General features: G+C 42.8%; 1 protein-coding gene across 2 annotated transcripts in view; it reads left to right on the forward strand.

The window, feature by feature from the left end:
• Nucleotides 1–16,920, forward strand: part of efr3bb (EFR3 homolog Bb) — a 76,674-nt gene extending 59,754 nt beyond the window's left edge. For both annotated transcript variants that reach the window (XM_084149339.1, XM_084149340.1), the window contains exons 9-24: nucleotides 138–216; nucleotides 578–713; nucleotides 956–1,117; nucleotides 1,472–1,583; nucleotides 1,671–1,725; nucleotides 1,938–2,110; nucleotides 2,488–2,563; nucleotides 2,683–2,844; nucleotides 2,974–3,105; nucleotides 3,202–3,269; nucleotides 11,122–11,249; nucleotides 11,596–11,687; nucleotides 11,767–11,815; nucleotides 11,979–12,085; nucleotides 12,254–12,303; nucleotides 15,178–16,920. In XM_084149339.1, coding sequence (XP_084005465.1) covers nucleotides 138–216; nucleotides 578–713; nucleotides 956–1,117; nucleotides 1,472–1,583; nucleotides 1,671–1,725; nucleotides 1,938–2,110; nucleotides 2,488–2,563; nucleotides 2,683–2,844; nucleotides 2,974–3,105; nucleotides 3,202–3,269; nucleotides 11,122–11,249; nucleotides 11,596–11,687; nucleotides 11,767–11,815; nucleotides 11,979–12,085; nucleotides 12,254–12,303; nucleotides 15,178–15,283 — 1,687 coding nt within the window. In that variant the 3' untranslated portion in view covers nucleotides 15,284–16,920. The remainder of the gene's footprint in view (nucleotides 1–137; nucleotides 217–577; nucleotides 714–955; nucleotides 1,118–1,471; nucleotides 1,584–1,670; nucleotides 1,726–1,937; nucleotides 2,111–2,487; nucleotides 2,564–2,682; nucleotides 2,845–2,973; nucleotides 3,106–3,201; nucleotides 3,270–11,121; nucleotides 11,250–11,595; nucleotides 11,688–11,766; nucleotides 11,816–11,978; nucleotides 12,086–12,253; nucleotides 12,304–15,177) is intronic.

Genomic DNA, 16,920 nt, shown 5'->3' on the forward strand with positions numbered 1-16,920 from the left:
TGGATGCCACATTGAAGCTCTGTCTGTACAGTGAGTTCACTTTTTAATTGTACAATCAATGCTTGCTATAAATCTCTATTTTATGTCTCTTCTCTGTCTCTCTCTCTCTCTCCCTCTCACTCGTTCTCTCACTCCAGGCACTTAGATAACCACTCTCTGTGGGAGGGGAAGACCTTTGCAGTCCGCTGCTTTAAGATCATCATGTACTCTATCCAGGTGAGTCACCTCCACTCTATTGCTCACTCTCTCCATTCCTTCCTTCCTACCGCCCTATCTCTCCCCTCTCTCTCCCTCCCTCTCTCTTTGGCAGCTGTTACCTGGGGCTGATCAAATAGCAGGTAAGTCAGTCAACCTAAAGTCCTTTTTCTATCCTCCACCAGCTCTTAGAACAACCTCATATTTTCACCCCAATTCAACTGAAATCCTAGTTAGAGTTCTCTCTCCCACTCTCTGTGTTGCTTTAATGTGTGTTTTTATACTGACCCAATAGTGGTTTGAAATTCATTCTCTCTCTCTCTCCCTCTTTCGCTCTCTCTCGCTCTCTATCTCGTTCTCTCCCTCTCTCCCCCTCCTCCAGTCTCAGCACTCTCACCTGGTCATCCAGCAGCTGCTAGGTCACCTGGATGCCAACAGTAAGAATTCAGCCACAGTGCGTGCTGGGATAGTGGAGGTCCTCCTGGAGGCTGCTGCAATCGCTTCCAGCGGCTCTGTGGGTGGGTACAAAGAGGTCTTCCGTACACACACGTACAGATGCACGTATTTGCACGCACGCGCTTACACACACACACATACACCTTGTCCTGGCTTGCGTATCCAGATCACATTTTCTTCACACTTCATTCAGTATTATAATCTGTCCACCAGAGAGAGGTGTGTTATCATTGAAAATGTCTATCTACTGAAGTAGGGGTTCTTTCTCTAATGAAGTTTGTGTGTGTGTGTGTGTCTTTCTCAGGCCCCACGGTGTTGGAGGTGTTTAACACTCTGCTGAGGCAGCTGCGTCTCAGTGTGGACTACGAGCTGACCGGCTCCTACGACGCCAGCGGAAACATTGGCACCAAGATCATCAAAACACATGAGGAGAGACAGCTACAGGAGGCCGTTATCAGGACCATTGGTCAGTCTCTGTGTGTGTGATTGTCTACTCACACACACACACTAGATTTGCAGCCAGTCTCTCCTTAAAGGAAAATTCCACCCAAAAACGATATTTTGGTATTTGTTTCATTAGTCCATTGCTGATGTTTTGCATGTCAGCAATCAAATTTTCAAGATGTATAACTACCAAAAGATAGTTTTGGGGTGGAATTTTCCTTTAAGGAGAGACTGGCTGCAAATCTAGTGTGTGTGTGTGTGTGTGTGTGTATAACATACTAATTAAATGACAATTTAATGAACTGACAAGGAAGAAAATGATGCCTTCAATTGATGTCCTGCTTGACTTTCATTTGAACTGTTTGTAACTCTCCAGGGTCATTTGCGAACACCCTCCCTACATACCAGCGCTCCGAGGTCATGCTCTTCATTATGGGCAAGATTCCTGTACCAGGGGTACACCCTACACTCACCAACGCAGGCTCCGGGTGAGGGCACACACACACACACACACACACACACACACACACACACACACTCTCACACTTTCCTGACAACTTCTTTTTTATTTAAAGGGGTTGTGAAGGGACCAGGATGATCCAGATCATGCTGCTGAAGTCGCTGGTTCAGGTGAGACATGGAATTAACATTAGAGACTTCTCACATTCAATCAGTAGTCACCAAACTCTGTGTTCATGTGCAGATTTCTGTCAAGTGGCCCACATCAATCTTCCTCTTTCTTAATTTAAATCTGTCTTTCTCCATTACCCCATCCCCCTTCCACCCCCCCCCCCACCCCGCCTCCCTCCCCTCCCCACGCTCTCTCTCCTCCCTCCCCCCAGGTGACGACAGGGTTCCAGACCACCAACATGCTGACGGCGCTGCCCAACTCGTTCCTGGAGCCGCTGCTGTCCTTCTCTCTGATGGAGGACCCGGAGGTCAGACTGCTGGTGCTCACCATACTCCTCAGTGTTATAGACAGACACGACAACACACCCAAGTTCTCTAGCATCAGGTCAGAACACGCCTCAGGCCAAGCTCTTTATTGTGCGACTCTTTCACTTTTTCTCTCATTTGCTTCCACCCGATCTATCTTTATTTCTGCCCCTCAGACCCTCTCTCCATCCCTTCTCCCTCCTTCCTTCTCTTCCTCTCTCCCCTTCTCTCTATCCCTCTGTGCTTATCTTTCACTCTCACTGTCAGTCTTCCGTCTCTTTTTGACTCTACCATCCCTTCTCTCTCTCTGTCACTATCATTATTTTCTCTGGCTTGTACTTGTCATTTTGAGGCATATCTTATCTTCTTGACCTCCTTACAGAAGCACTGCGCTATGCTTTCACTCTCTCTGTATCTGTCCATATAATAATGCTAGTCTCCTGTCTCCTCCTACAGCATTATATCAGATATCTCTGTTCTCAAACTGAAAGTGGACAAATGCTCTCGACAGGACAACCTTTTCATGAAGAAGGTAAACCTCTCTATCACCATCTCTCTCCATCTTCCTCTGTCTCTCTCTCTCTCTCTCTCTCGCCATCTCTGTGTGCCACTCCCTCCTGCCTCACTTCCCTCTCTTTCTATATTTCACAGCATGCACAGCAGTTGTACCGCCACATCTACTTGGCGTGTAAGGAGCAGAGCAGCGGTCCGCAGCACTTTGAGACGCTCTACACCCTTCTGGCCCTCATCAGCATGGAACTGGCCAACGAAGAGGTGGTGGTGGACCTCATCAGACTGGCCCTGGCCCTGCAGGTACACACACACACACAAACACACACGAGCGCATACGTACACGCACATACTCGTAACTACACACACACGCACTCACACTTAAGCCTCCCAGGACCAAGGTTATCAGTGTGATCTCTCTCTCTCCTGTAGGAATTGGCTCAGACCAACGAGGAGTCTCTGTCAGTGTATAACCGCTGTGCTGTCCATGCCCTCTCTGCTGCCTACCTCAACCTCATCTGTCAACTTACCACCGTCCCCACCTTCTGCCAGCACATACACGAGGTACCTGTGTGCATCAGACCGCTCTCTGCCTGCAATGTGCATTAACATCTATAACTACACTAATGAATGACTTGTGTGTTGCTCACTCCCTCCCAGGTGATTGAGATGAGACAGAAGGAGGTGCCCTTCCTTCTCCCTGAGGACATCTTCATAGAAAACCCCAAGTAGGTTTACATCAGTTTGATATTTGTTAAGATTGGTATAGGTAAAGCAGTGTTTCCCCTAGGTTTTTTGTCAGCAGTGGTGGCAAGGGTATTGGGGGGAGGGAAGGGGGTGTCATTGCTACTAGCATTAGCACAATGACATGCTAGCTTTCCCCATAGACTTCCAGTCATTGAGCCAACAACTATCCAATTAAAAACGCGTCTCGGCAGAAATATATACAGTGAGGGGAAAAAAGTATTTGATCCCCTGCTGATTTTGTACGTTTGCCCACTGACAAAGACATGATCAGTCGATAATTTTAATGGTAGGTTTATTTGAACAGTGAGAGGCAGAATAACAACAAAAAAATGTTATAAATAGATTTGCATTTTAATGAGGGAAATAAGTATCACAGAGGTCAGATGTTTCTTGTAGTTGGCCACCAGGTTTGCACACATCTCAGGAGGGATTTTGTTCCACTCCTCTTTGCAGATCTTCTGCAAGTCATTAAGGTTTCGAGGCTGACGTTTGGCAACTCGAACCTTCAGCTCCCTCCACAGATTTTCTATGGGATTAAGGTCTGGAGACTGGCTAGGCCACTCCAGGACCTTAATGTGCTTCTTCTTGAGCCACTCCTTTGTTGCCTTGGCCGTGTGTTTTGGGTCATTGTCATGCTGGAATACCCATCCACGACCCATTTTCAATGCCCTGGCTGAGGGAAGGATGTTCTCACCCAAGATTTGACGGATTTGACAGATTCTCTTCTGTCAAAGAATCTGTCCATCGTCCCTTTGATGCGGTAAAGTTGTCCTGTCCCCTTAGCAGAAAAACACCCCCAAAGCATAATGTTTCCACCTCCATGTTTGACGGTGGGGATGGTGTTCTTGGGGTCATAGGCAGCATTCCTCCTCCTCCAAACATGGCGAGTTGAGTTGATGCCAAATAAATCAATTTTGGTCTCATCTGACCACAACACTTTCACCCAGTTCTCCTCTGAATCATTCAGATGTTCATTGGCAAACTTCAGACGGCCCTGTATATGTGCTTTCTTGAGCAGGGGGACCTTGCGGGCGCTGCAGGATTTCAGTCCTTCACGGCGTAGTGTGTTACCAATTGTTTTCTTGGTGACTATGGTCCCAGCTGCCTTGAGATCATTGACAAGATCCTCCCGTGTAGTTCTGGGCTGATTCCTCACCGTTCTCATGATTATTGCAACTCCATGAGGTGAGATCTTGCATGGAGCCCCAGGCCGAGGGAGATTGACAGGTCTTTTGTGTTTCTTCCATTTGCGAATAATCGCACCAACTGTTGTCACCTTCTCACCAAGCTGCTTGGCGATGGTCTTGTAACCCATTCCAGCCTTGTGTAGGTCTACAATCTTGTCCCTGACATCCTTGGAGAGCTCTTTGGTCTTGGCCATGGTGGAGAGTTTGCAATTACATTTACATTTACGTCATTTAGCAGACGCTCTTATCCAGAGCAACTTACAAATTGGTGCATTCACCTTATAGCCAGTGGGATAACCACTTTTTTTTTTCAATATTTTTTTCCGTTTTTTTCGTTTTTCTTTTTTTTTGGGGGGGGGGGGTGGTGGGTTGGGGTAAGGGAGGGGTAGAAGGATTACTTTATCCTATACCAGGTATTCCTTAAAGAGGTGGGGTTTCAAATGTCTCCGGAAGGTGGTGAGTGACTCCGCTGTCCTGGCATCGTGAGGGAGCTTGTTCCACCATTGGGGTGCCAGAGCAGCGAACAGTTTTGACTGGGCTGAGCGGGAACTATGCTTCCGCAGAGGAAGGGGAGCCAGCAGGCCAGAGGTGGATGAACGCAATGCCCTCGTTACATTTTTGACATGTGTTTTTCTGGATTTTTTTGTTGTTATTCTGTCTCTCATTGTTCAAATAAACCTACCATTAAAATTATAGACTGATCATTTCTTTGTCAGTGGGCAAACATACAAAATCAGCAGGGGCTCAAATACTTTTTTCCCTCAATGTATATATACAGTTGAAGTCGGAAGTTTACATACACTTAGGTTGGAGTCATTAAAACTTGTTTTTCAACCACTCCACAAATTTCTTGTTAACAAACTATAGTTTTGGCAAGTCGGTTAGGACATCTACTTTGTGCATGACACAAGTAATTTTTCCAACAATTGTTTACAGACAGATTATTTCACTTATAATTCACTGTATCACAATTCCAGTGGGTCAGAAGTTTACATACACTAAATTGACTGTGCCTTTAAACAAAAGGGGATGCCTTGCAAGCCGAAGAACACCGTCCCAACCGTGAAGCACGGGGGTGGCAGCATCATGCTGTCGGGGTGCTTTGCTGCAGGAGGGACTAGTGCACTTCACAAAATAGATGGCATCATGAGGAAGGAAATGTATGTGGATATATTGAAGCAACATCTCAAGACATCAGTCAGGAAGTTAAAGCTTGGTCTCAAATGGGTCTTCCAAATGGACAATGACCCCAAGCATTCTTCCAAAGTTGTGGCAAAATAGCTTAAGGACAACAAAGTCAAGGTATTGGAGTGGCCATCACAAAGCCCTGACCTCAATCCTATAGAAAAGTTGTGGGCAGAACTGAAAGTGTGTGCGAGCAAGGAGGCCTACAAACCTGACTCAGTTACACCAGCTCTGTCAGGAGGAATGGGCCAAAATTCACACAATTTATTGTGGGAAGCTTGTGGAAGGCTACCTGCAACGTTTGACCCAAGTTAAACAATTTAAAGGCAATGCTACCAAATACTAATTGAGTGTATGTAAACTTCTGACCCACTGGGAATGTGATGAAAGAAATAAAAGCTGATATAAATCATTCTCTCTACTATTATTCTGACATTTCACATTCTTAAAATAAAGTGGTGATCCTAACTGACCTATGACAGGGAATGTTTACTAGGATTAAATGTCAGGAATTGTGAAAAACTAGGTTTAAATGTATTTGGCTAAGGTGTATGTAAACTTCCGACTTCAACTGTATATATATACATCATATTTTTTGCAGCGGTGGCAACAGTTTAGCAGTAGTGGGGGAAACACTGGGGGGAAAACACACATTATAGGGGAAACAGTGGGTAAAGCTGATCATGGGACAGTGCTTAGGCCAAAAGAAGACAACCCTGGAAATGAAGTGCCACAGTACAGAGGAACAAGACTGTGATTATCTAATGTTTTCTATCCCATGGGGGATAGCGCAAGGACACCGTCATGCAACAAAGTCAATATTTGTCCAATCCGTCATGATTTATGTGGTCTAACAGGCCCAATGTGGTTACTAAAATTTGATTTGGATATATATGGCTGTTTTCGCTGCAAGGTGTCCCTTTTTGGGTTTAGAAAAAGTGTCTGCTAAATGCTAATTCCCGTTCGTACAAGCTAGCCATATAAAAATCGGTGGTGGTAGTTGAAGCCATTTTTAAGTGTAATGCAGTTGATTGGTGATGATGACATGAACATATATTGGGGGTTGACTTCCACACAAGCACTTAGATTCTTACCCCAACAAAGTGTGAAAAAATAATTTTGATGGCCGGTAATGAGGAGTTTCTGTATCTATTCCCCATGTGTGCATGGTGTTTCCATGGCATTTCCATTGTTTTGGTCGAACTCTTACCTGATATATCGCTGCTAGGGGACAGTACAGCTAAAATAGTGGTCTTTAGATTAATATAATGCTAATATATGTGTATACATATATCAGCTGGTAGAGCACGGCGCTTGTAACGCCAAGGTAGTGGGTTCGATCCCCGGGACCACCCATACACAAAAATGTATGCACGCATGACTGTAAGTCGCTTTGGATAAAAGCGTCTGCTAAATGGCATATTATTATTATTATTATTATTATTATTATTATAACATGCAACATGCAACAATTTCAACGATTTTACTGAGTTACAGTTCATAGGAAATCAGTCAATTGAAATAAATTCATAAGGCTTAATCTATGGATTTCACATGACTGGGAAGGGGCTCAAAACTTGAGACATCTGTGGCATTGTGTTGTGTGTCAAAACTGCACATTTTAGAGTGGACTTTTATTGTCCCCAGCACAAGGTGCACCTGTGTAATGATCATGCTGTTTAATCAGCTTATTGATATGCCACACCTGTCAGGTGGATGGATTATCTTGGCAAAGGAGAAATGCTCACTAACAGGGATGTAAACAAATGTGTGCACAAAATCTGAGATAAATAATTTCTGGGATCTTTTATTTCAGCTCATGAAACATGGGACTAACACATGTTGTGTTTATATTTTTGTTCAGTGTATATACAGTATATATAGATATGGTTCGTTCTACTAAAATAGTGCCTTTTGCGTCCCTTTGATATTTTAAGTAGAAATGTTGCCCCAATATTGCACCCTGTGTAACTTTTAGGAAGATTTTAACCCACTTAACCCCACAATTTCTCCAAGTTTTCACCATCATTGTAACGCCCTAGTTATATTCAAATCAAATCAAATTGTATTTGTCACAACAGGTGTAGACCTTACCGTGAAACGCTTACTTACAAGCCCGTAACCAACAATGCAGTTAAGAAAATAAGAGTTAAGAAAATTACTAAATAAACTAAAGTAAAAAAAGAAACAATAAAATAACAATAACAAGGCTATAAACAAGGGGTACCGGTACCGAGTCAATGTGTGGGGGTACAGGTTAGTCGAGGTAATATGTACATGTAGGTAGGGGTAAAGTGACTATGCATAGATAATAAACAGTGAGTAACAGCAGTCTTATGGCTTCAGGGTTGAATCTGTTAAGGAGCCTTTTGGACCTAGACTTGGCGCTCCGGTACCGCTTGCCTTGCGGTAGCAGAGAGAACAGTCTATGACTTGGGTGGCTGGAGTCTTTGAAAAAATGTTGGGCCTTCCTCTGACACCGCCTAGTATATAGGTCCTGGATGGCAGGAAGCTTGGCCCCAGTGATGTACCGGGCTGTACGCACTACCCTTTGTAGCGCCTTACGGTTGGATGCCGAGCAGTTGCCATACCAGGCGGTGATGCAACCGGTCAGGATGCTCTTGATGGTGCAGCTGTAGAACATTTTGAGGATCTGGGGACCCATGCCAAATCTTTTCAGTCTCCTGAGGGGGAATAGGCGTTGTCGTGCCCTCTTCACGACTGTCTTGGTGTGTTTGGACCATCATAGTTTGTTGGTGATGTGGACACCAAGGAACTTGAAGCTCTCTACCCGCTCCACTACAGCCCCGTTGATGTGAATGGGGGCGTGTTCAGCCCTCCTTTTCCTGTAGTCCACGATCAGCTCTTTTTTCTTGCTCACGTTTGTTGCGTTGACAAAGCAATTTCTGAAGATTATTATTTATTTAGTGTGATTAGTGATTCATCTACGTCTACAGTGTCTTCAGAAAGTATTCACACCATTTGACTTTTCCCACATTTTGTTTTGTTACAGCCTGAATTTTAAATGGATTAAATCGCGATTTTGTATCACTGGCCTACACACAACACCCCATATTGTAGAAGTGGAATATGTTTTTAGAATTGTACAAATTAATAAAAAATTAAAAGCTGAAATGTTCTTAGTCAGGTTTTCAACCCCTTTGTTATGGCAAATCTGAAAGCAGACATTGAATATCCCTTTGAGTATGGTAAAGTTAGTAATTACACTTTGGATGGTGTATCAATACACCCAGACACTACAAAGATATAGGCGTCCTTCCTAACTCCGTTGCCTGAGAGGAAGGAAACCACTCAGGGATTTCACCATGAGGCCAATGGTGACTTTAAAACAGTTACAGAGTTTAATGGCTGTGATAGGAGAAAACTGAGGATGGATCAGCAACATTGTAGTTACTCCACAATACTAACCTAAATGACAGAGTGAAAAGAAGGAAGCCTGTACAGAATGAAAATATTCCAAAACATGCATCCTGTTTGCAATAAGGCACTAAAGTAAAACTGCAGAACATTTGGCAAAGAAATGTCCTGAATACAAAGTGTTATGTTTGGTGCAAATCCAGCACAACACATCACTGAGTACTAGTACTAGCACCCAAAAAAAATATATGTTTTCACTTTGTCATTATGGGGTATTGTGTGTAGATGGGTGAGAATTATTATGTTTGTTTTTTTTAATTGACAAAATGTGGAATAAGTCAAGGGGTATGAATACTTTCTGAAGGCACTGTATGTTATTATAGTATAGGTCTCTAGTTCTTACTGTGGGTCTCAGTGGTAGTGCTGAGCGATTAACCCGAAATGTTAGTTATTTTGGGTTTTTTAAACAACTAATTGACCGACATCGGTTCAATTATTTGAATTACATTTCATTCAGTTTTTTTCTGCAAGCTCAATGCAGACATTGCACAGTTTCTCTAGAGATAAATCAGATCCAGATTGAACTGTGCGATGTAGTAGGGAGTTGTAGTTTCCAACAGGCCAATATTCCACGTAGTTTATCACATAAAACATGGTAATTAACTACAATGACCGTAATCCATTGTGCGTCTACTTGTCTGGTCTGTGTTTCTTTTATGCCTGCTACGGAAGAAACAGAAGAATGCGCGATCGTGAGGGGATATAGAGAGCAGCTGTTGCTCTGCGAGGTATCTCTACCTGAAAATACATGATCATAAAAGTATGCCTTATTTACTTTGAAGAACAACAAAATAGTGATTTTGTCAGACAGCATAGGCAGCAGCTCTATATAGATGAGATGAAGACTTGGAATGAAATAATAAAGTAATCAATTAAAACAAATGTAATTGTCACGATCGTCATAAGCAACGGACCAAGGCGCAGCATGATATGCGTACATCTTTTAATGAGTACTTTATACACTACAAAAAAAAAAGAAAACGATACGTGAAGTCCTAAGGTTAACAAAACACAAACCTCTCCCTGAACAAGATCCCACAAAAGACAAGTGCACAACAGGCTGCCTAAGTATGGTTCCCAATCGGAGACAACGAGCCACAGCTGTCTCTAATTGGGAACCACCCCGGCCAACATAGAAACACATAAACTAGAACATAGAAAACGAAACATAGAACCTAACACCCAGAAACTAACAGATAGAAACGAACACCCTGGCTCAACATATAAAAGTCCCCAGAGCCAGGGCGTGACAGTAATATACCCAACAACTGAAATATTTTAGTAAAGTAATGTGATTTTTTAAAATTGTTTTATTCTGTGTTACAGCATTCAACCCAAATAATCGAACCCCCCCCCCCCCCCCCCCCCCAATTTTTTAAAATATTTTTTAATAAATCACAATTTGTTTTTAACCGAACTGACCTCAAAATGCACTAATCGCTCAGCACTACTCAGTGAACAAGAGTAGTAGTCTGGGTTCTTGCTCTTCCCACAGCCCTCTTCCCTCTAGTGCTCTTTCCATTAGAAAGAAACTTCACTTATAATTCATGAAGCATTCAGCCACGTTCAGTCAGTCAACACAGCTTTTAACAGACCTTCCTTCCTTTTCGGCTCAACCCGAAAATCCTTTTAGTGACGCATTTAAAGAGAGTTATTCTGAGTTCTGTTTGTGTCTGTGAGTGCATGCTCTTTGCTGTTTGTCGCTCTGTGAACTTCCTCAAGGCTTTTGTGAACTCTCTACAGATGAAAGCGGTGCAGCTTATGGATGTAGGGTTACTTTCCTCCATATATTGCTTTCATACTTCATCTCCCCAGTCTTATAAGATGTGGAGTAAATAAGATCTGGATATGGAGGAAATGGAGAGGTCTCCTCCCGTCCTGTCCTTCTCTTATCTTCCTTCTGTCTTTCCATGTCTTCTGTCTCCGTCCTGTCCCTCTCTTCTTTCATCTCTCTTCTCCCCCATCTCTCTTACGGTTTGTCTTCTGTCTCTGTGCTCTCCGTCTGTTCTTTCCCCTCTCCCAGGCTCCCTGCCTCTCTGGAGAAGTTGGAGGGGGATGTTCTGTTCCAGCAGTCTAAGATCACGGAAGTCCTGGGGGGCAGCGGCTACAACACAGACAGACTGGCCACACTCTACATCCCTCAGTTCACAGGTAACACACACCTTTCAACATGCACAAGAACATGTGCTTCACTCTTACTAAGATCAGTAGCTTCAATAAGGAGGGGTGATGAGGAGTAATCCAACTAAAATGGTTAACCTTTCAAACAGCAATGCATGCAGCCTGTGTTTTGAGCCATGCCTGTAGAGTGTGGTGAATGGAAATAGAGGTGAATTGCACCTCTTCTACAATGCACTTGAGTTAATAGTGTGTACTGTACCTACGTCATTGGGTGACCACTTTGTTGTTGATTGAATCCCAGATTGCCCCTTTAATCCCAAGTCATTGTACTCATCGTGGGTCATTGTTCAGCTAAGTTGTTGTGCTCTTTCTCTAGACGAGGACCGTCTGTCCAAGAGGAAGAGCATTGGAGAGACCATCTCACTACAGGTGGAGGTGGAGTCTAGGAACAGCCCAGAAAAAGAGGAGGTAAGGAGAAACACAAACACGTGCACACCAAAAATGTCCCCCAGCTCTTCCGTCCCTCACTCTCTCTCTCATTCTACAGAGGACTCCAGCAGAGGAGATCACATTTGAAACTCTGAAAAACGCCATCGGTAAGTACCCATCAGCGCTGTATCACTCATGAGTCATTTGGTCAGGCATCAGGACATTCAGTTAGCAGACAGTGTTCTATTGGACCATTATCAATCTGTCCCTCCAAGGACATAGTGATTGTATCAGCGGTACAACAATACTGAAGTGTGTGTGTCTCCTCAGTGGACAGTGTGGGGATGGAGGAGCAGGAGAGAGAGCGCAGAAGGCAGGTGGTGGAGAAGTTCCAGAAGGCCCCCTTCGAGGAGATCGCTGCCCACTGCGGTGCCAGGGTAAACCCCCATGTTTAAAGAACCAAAATTCTGCGGTTGCATGATTTGAATATCACTGTTGAGTTTTTCAATCCATTGTCTTACTTGCATATTTTTTATTTTGTGGCTTCATCTGATGTGCACATTCTAAATCTGACTCTGACGCTGGTCTCTGCTTGTTCTTTACAGGCCACATTGCTGCAGAGCAAACTCAATCAGATCTTTGAGATCACAATCAGGTAAGAAACAAGAAGAATAGAAAGAACAGTCCATACAAAAGCTATGATGATGTAATTCCCACTTTAGAAGTGTTCAGAAACATCTTATCTACTAACTGGAGAAATGTTATTTCTAAGTGATCATTCACCATTCAGTTCCTTATGGGCAAAACGTAACCCAAAACAAACTGCAAATGCATCCATTGAGTTTGTAGTGTCACAAGCTTGATGTACACTACCGTTCAAAAGTTTGGGGTCACTTAGAAGTGTCCTTGTTTTTGAAAGAAAAGCTCTTTTTTTGTCCATTCAAATAACATCAAATTGATAAGAAATACAGTGTAGACATTGTTAATGTTGTAAATGGCTATTGTAGCTGGAAACAGCTGATTTTTAATGGAATACCTACATAGGCGTACAGAGGCCAATTATCAGCAACCATCAGTCCTGTGTTCCAATGGCACGTTGTGTTTGCTAATCCAAGTTTATCATTTTAAAAGGATAATTGATCATTAGAAAACCCTTTTGCAATTACGTTAGCACAGCTGAAAACTGTTGTGCTGATTAAAGAAGCAATAAAACTGGCCTTCTTGAGCCTAGTTGAGTATCTGGAGCATCAGCAATTGTGGGTTCGATTACAGGCTCAAAATGGCCAGAAACAAATAACTTTCTTCTGAAACTCGTCAGTCTATTCTTGTTCTGAGAAATTAAGGCTATTCCATGCGAGAAATTGCCAAGAAACTGAAGATCTCGTACAATGCTGTGGACTACTCCCTTCACAGAACAGCGCAAACTGGCTCTAACCAGAATAGAAAGAGGAGTGGGAGGTCCCGGTGCACAACTGAGCAAGAGGACAAATACATTAGAGTGTCTAGTTTGAGAAACAGACGCCTCACAAGTCCTCAACTGGCAGCTTCATTAAATAGTACCCGCAGCGTCAACAGTGAAGAGGCGACTCCGGGATGCTGACCTTCTAGGCAGAGTTGCAAAGAAAAAGCCATATCTCAGACTGGCCAATAAAAAGAAAAGATTAAGATGGGCAACAGAACACAGACACTGGACAAAGGAAGATTGGAAAAAAGTGTTATGGACAGACGAATCGAAGTTTGAGGTGTTCGGATCACAAAGAATAACATTTGTGAGATGCAGACCAAATGAAAAGATGCTGGAGGAGTGCTTGATGCCATCTGTCAAGCATGGTAGAGGCAATGTGATGGTTTGGGGGTGCTTTGGTGGTGGTAAAGTGGGAGATTTGTACAAGGTAAAAGGGATCTTGAAGAAGGAATGCTATCACTCCATTTTGCAATGCCATGCCATACCCTGTGGACGGCGCTTGATTGGAGCCAATTTCCTTCTACAACAGGACAATGACCCAAAGCACAGCTCCAAACTATGCAATAACTATTTAGGGAAGAAGCAGTCAGCTGGTATTCTGTCTATAATGGAGTGGCCAGCACAGTCACCGGATCTCAACCCTATTGAGCTGTTGTGGGAGCAGCTTGACCGTATGGTACGTAAGAAGTGCCCATCAAGCCAATCCAACTTGTGGGAGGTGCTTCAGGAAGCATGGGGTGAAATCTCTTCAGATTATCTCAACAAATTGACATCTAGAATGCCAAAGATCTGCAAGGCTGTAATTGCTGCAAATGGAGGATTCTTTGATGAAAGCAAAGTTTGAAGGACACAATTATTATTTCTATTAAAAATCATTATTTTTAACCTTGTCAATGATTACGTTTCCTATGCATTTTGCTATATTTCCTATTCAAACTGATTTCATGTATGTTTTCATGGAAAACAAGGACATTTCTAAGTGACCCCAAACTTTTGAACGGTAGTGTAAGTCCTAATAATTTGAAAGACTGCTCAGAAAACCAGGTGTATTAATCGGCGTAAGCTTACTTCGATTTTGACCTGACGCCGATTAAGATAAGCAGAGTAAAGTGTTTACAGGACATTTCTAAGTGACCCCAAACTTTTAAACGTTAGTGTAGTCATTGCGTGCTTGGAATATGGGACCAAATACTACACTTTTGACTACTTTAGTACACTGAGTGAATGTGTCCCAATACTTATGACTTATGAAAATACCCTCAAATAATAGGTGAGATTATTTACTGTAGCCTCATATCCAAAATGCTGGAGTGTAGAGGCAAATTTTTTTTATTTTAGCTTCACTGTCCAAATACATATGGAGATGAGTGTACATTATAGAAGTGAGGATGATGTTGCTCAGGTCATAGAGTTTGCCAGATATTTAACAGAGGTTGACGTTTATTGTCAGAGTCTTGCCCTGGAGGCAGAACTGAGCAGTTTCCGCTAGAGTCAAGATTGGCTATATCGTAAACATGCTTTTTGGTCTTAATTTAAGGTTAGGGCTAAGTATTAGGGTTAGCAGTGTGGTTAAGGTTAGGGTTAGGTTTAAAATCAGATTTTATGACTGTGCCAGCTAGTGAACACTCTACAGGGCTGCCTCTAGTACATGAGTCATCTGAATAAATGCCAACCTGCCTATTTTAACAGTCCAGGTTGGAGGGTACAATTATACCATAATGTTAGGTGCCTACTGGAATTCTCTTGGCTCTTGGTATGGGCACAAGTAGGCACACTATGACTTGGAACAGCATGATTTGGATTGTTATTGAATACCTTCACCCCCTCCCCACCCACATAAACAAATACACACTTCTCACCACTGTAATTTGTGCTAGTCCCCATGCCAAGAGAACAGAGGATTCCAGTAAGCACTTAATATGAGAGTCTAATTGTACACTCCAACCTGTCCTGGTAAATATCTGGCACACTCTGACTTGAGCAACATCATTTGGAATGTTATTGAACACCTTCCCCATGTTCTTGATGATGATGATGTTCTCTCTCTCTCTCTGCCCTCCCCAGACCCCCTCCCAGCCCGTCTGGTACCATCTCGTCAGGCTACGGCCAGACCCAGAGCCGCTCGGTGCCCGTCTACGAGATGAAGTTCCCTGACCTCTGTGTCTACTAGCCCTAAAGGTCAGGGGTCACCCTAGGAGGAGAGGGGTACAGGGGGTGTGGAGCTACAGCAGCCCTCGGTGTTAAAACAACTACAGACTCTGTGACCCGTTCCCCCTGCTCCCCATTCTCTCTGTCAAGAGCTACTGACATGACTGACAATGTGTTTTTTGCACTGTGATCGCAGACAAAACAAATAGACAAACAAAAAGGCAGCAGTGTGAGCTATTGACCCTTCACCCTTTGCTTGACCCCTCCCCACAACCTAAAAATGCCCAAATGACTGCCACCTGCTTGGATTAGACTGTAGCCAGAAAGACTGTGGAGAAGAACAATTGATGGACAGAGGATGGCTAGAACAGGGAGGAGAGAAGATAGTGATCCCCAGTTTTAACCTTCTCCTTTTCCCCCTGATTGACTTGCTGCATGCCCACCTCTCTAAACATCTGCCTTGACCCCATTACTAGTGTCTAGATGTTGTCCTAGCTTATCCCTCACTGGATGCATTACTAGCCGTAGTGCACCTACACCAAAATGGCCAACTGCCAAATGGAACGAAATCATATTTGCTCATTCGTTTTATTGTATTGTAATTCTTTTGTTTTAGCAATGGAAACTGTACTGACAAATGTAGGTAATCTAGTGTTACTTTTAGTTTTCAGTGGGATGACTACTTCTGAAACACTATCCCCACTCCCTGCTCAAACCATTCAGTTATAAATGAACTCAGTGTTTGCTTGGTGCTTTTCATATGTCTTTTTAGGTTTTTATTTTATGTCTCTGGGGTGAGAACTCCAGAGTATTTTTTTGTATCACTGCGTGTTAACCGGGAGTGCTTTTGATGCTGACCCAAATTATGTTCATTTTGTATTTTTTACCCCCTTGCTTTTTAAATGTTGTATATTTTAATCCATGAATTGACTGCAAAGGTTAAAGTGTGTGACCTGTGTACTATCCTCCTACAGGTGACTCCAGCAGACCTAGATTCAACCAGTCCAACCGTTCATAAAACCAGTCATAGCTTTCCCACTTTGTAAGGATCTGAAGGGTTTACAGTTATGTTTACATGCTCAAACACTAGCATATGGGTCGTTCCATCAATTTGGTGCCTTTTGAGATTGTCGTAAAGAGCAACTTAATAAAAAAAGAACATGTTTTCCCATCTCAAGAGATTAAATTAAAATAAATACTATATATAGTAAGTGCCTATTAAGTGCCAAATAAAGTAACAAATAAATGATAATCTTCAGAAATTACTTTGTCAAAGCAACAAGGGCTTTACAATGATGGTGAAAACTTTGAGAAATTGTGGGGTTAAGTAGGTTAAAATCTTCCTGGAAGTCAGAGGGTGCGTGGAAGGACATGTCAAAATGCTGAATTTTGGCACTTTAGCAAGTCTTTATTCATATTTAAAAAATCATATTGATTTAGTTCTCAATATGGTCTATAAAAAAGGGCACTTCATTGAATATAACAGGCTTTTAAAATTCAATATTCGTGCAAAATTTCAAAGGCGGTAATTTTGTGGATCGACCCATATAGACTAATTAACCAACCAACCCACATTATTCTTTGTCATACACAGATCTGCTATCTTAATTTTCTCACTCGGTTGTCACTAGAAATGCAAATTGTAGTGTATTCAAGGTT

Source organism: Coregonus lavaretus, assembly GCF_964263955.1.
Source record: "Coregonus lavaretus genome assembly, chromosome: 31".
Taxonomy (NCBI): Eukaryota; Metazoa; Chordata; class Actinopteri; order Salmoniformes; family Salmonidae; genus Coregonus; species Coregonus lavaretus.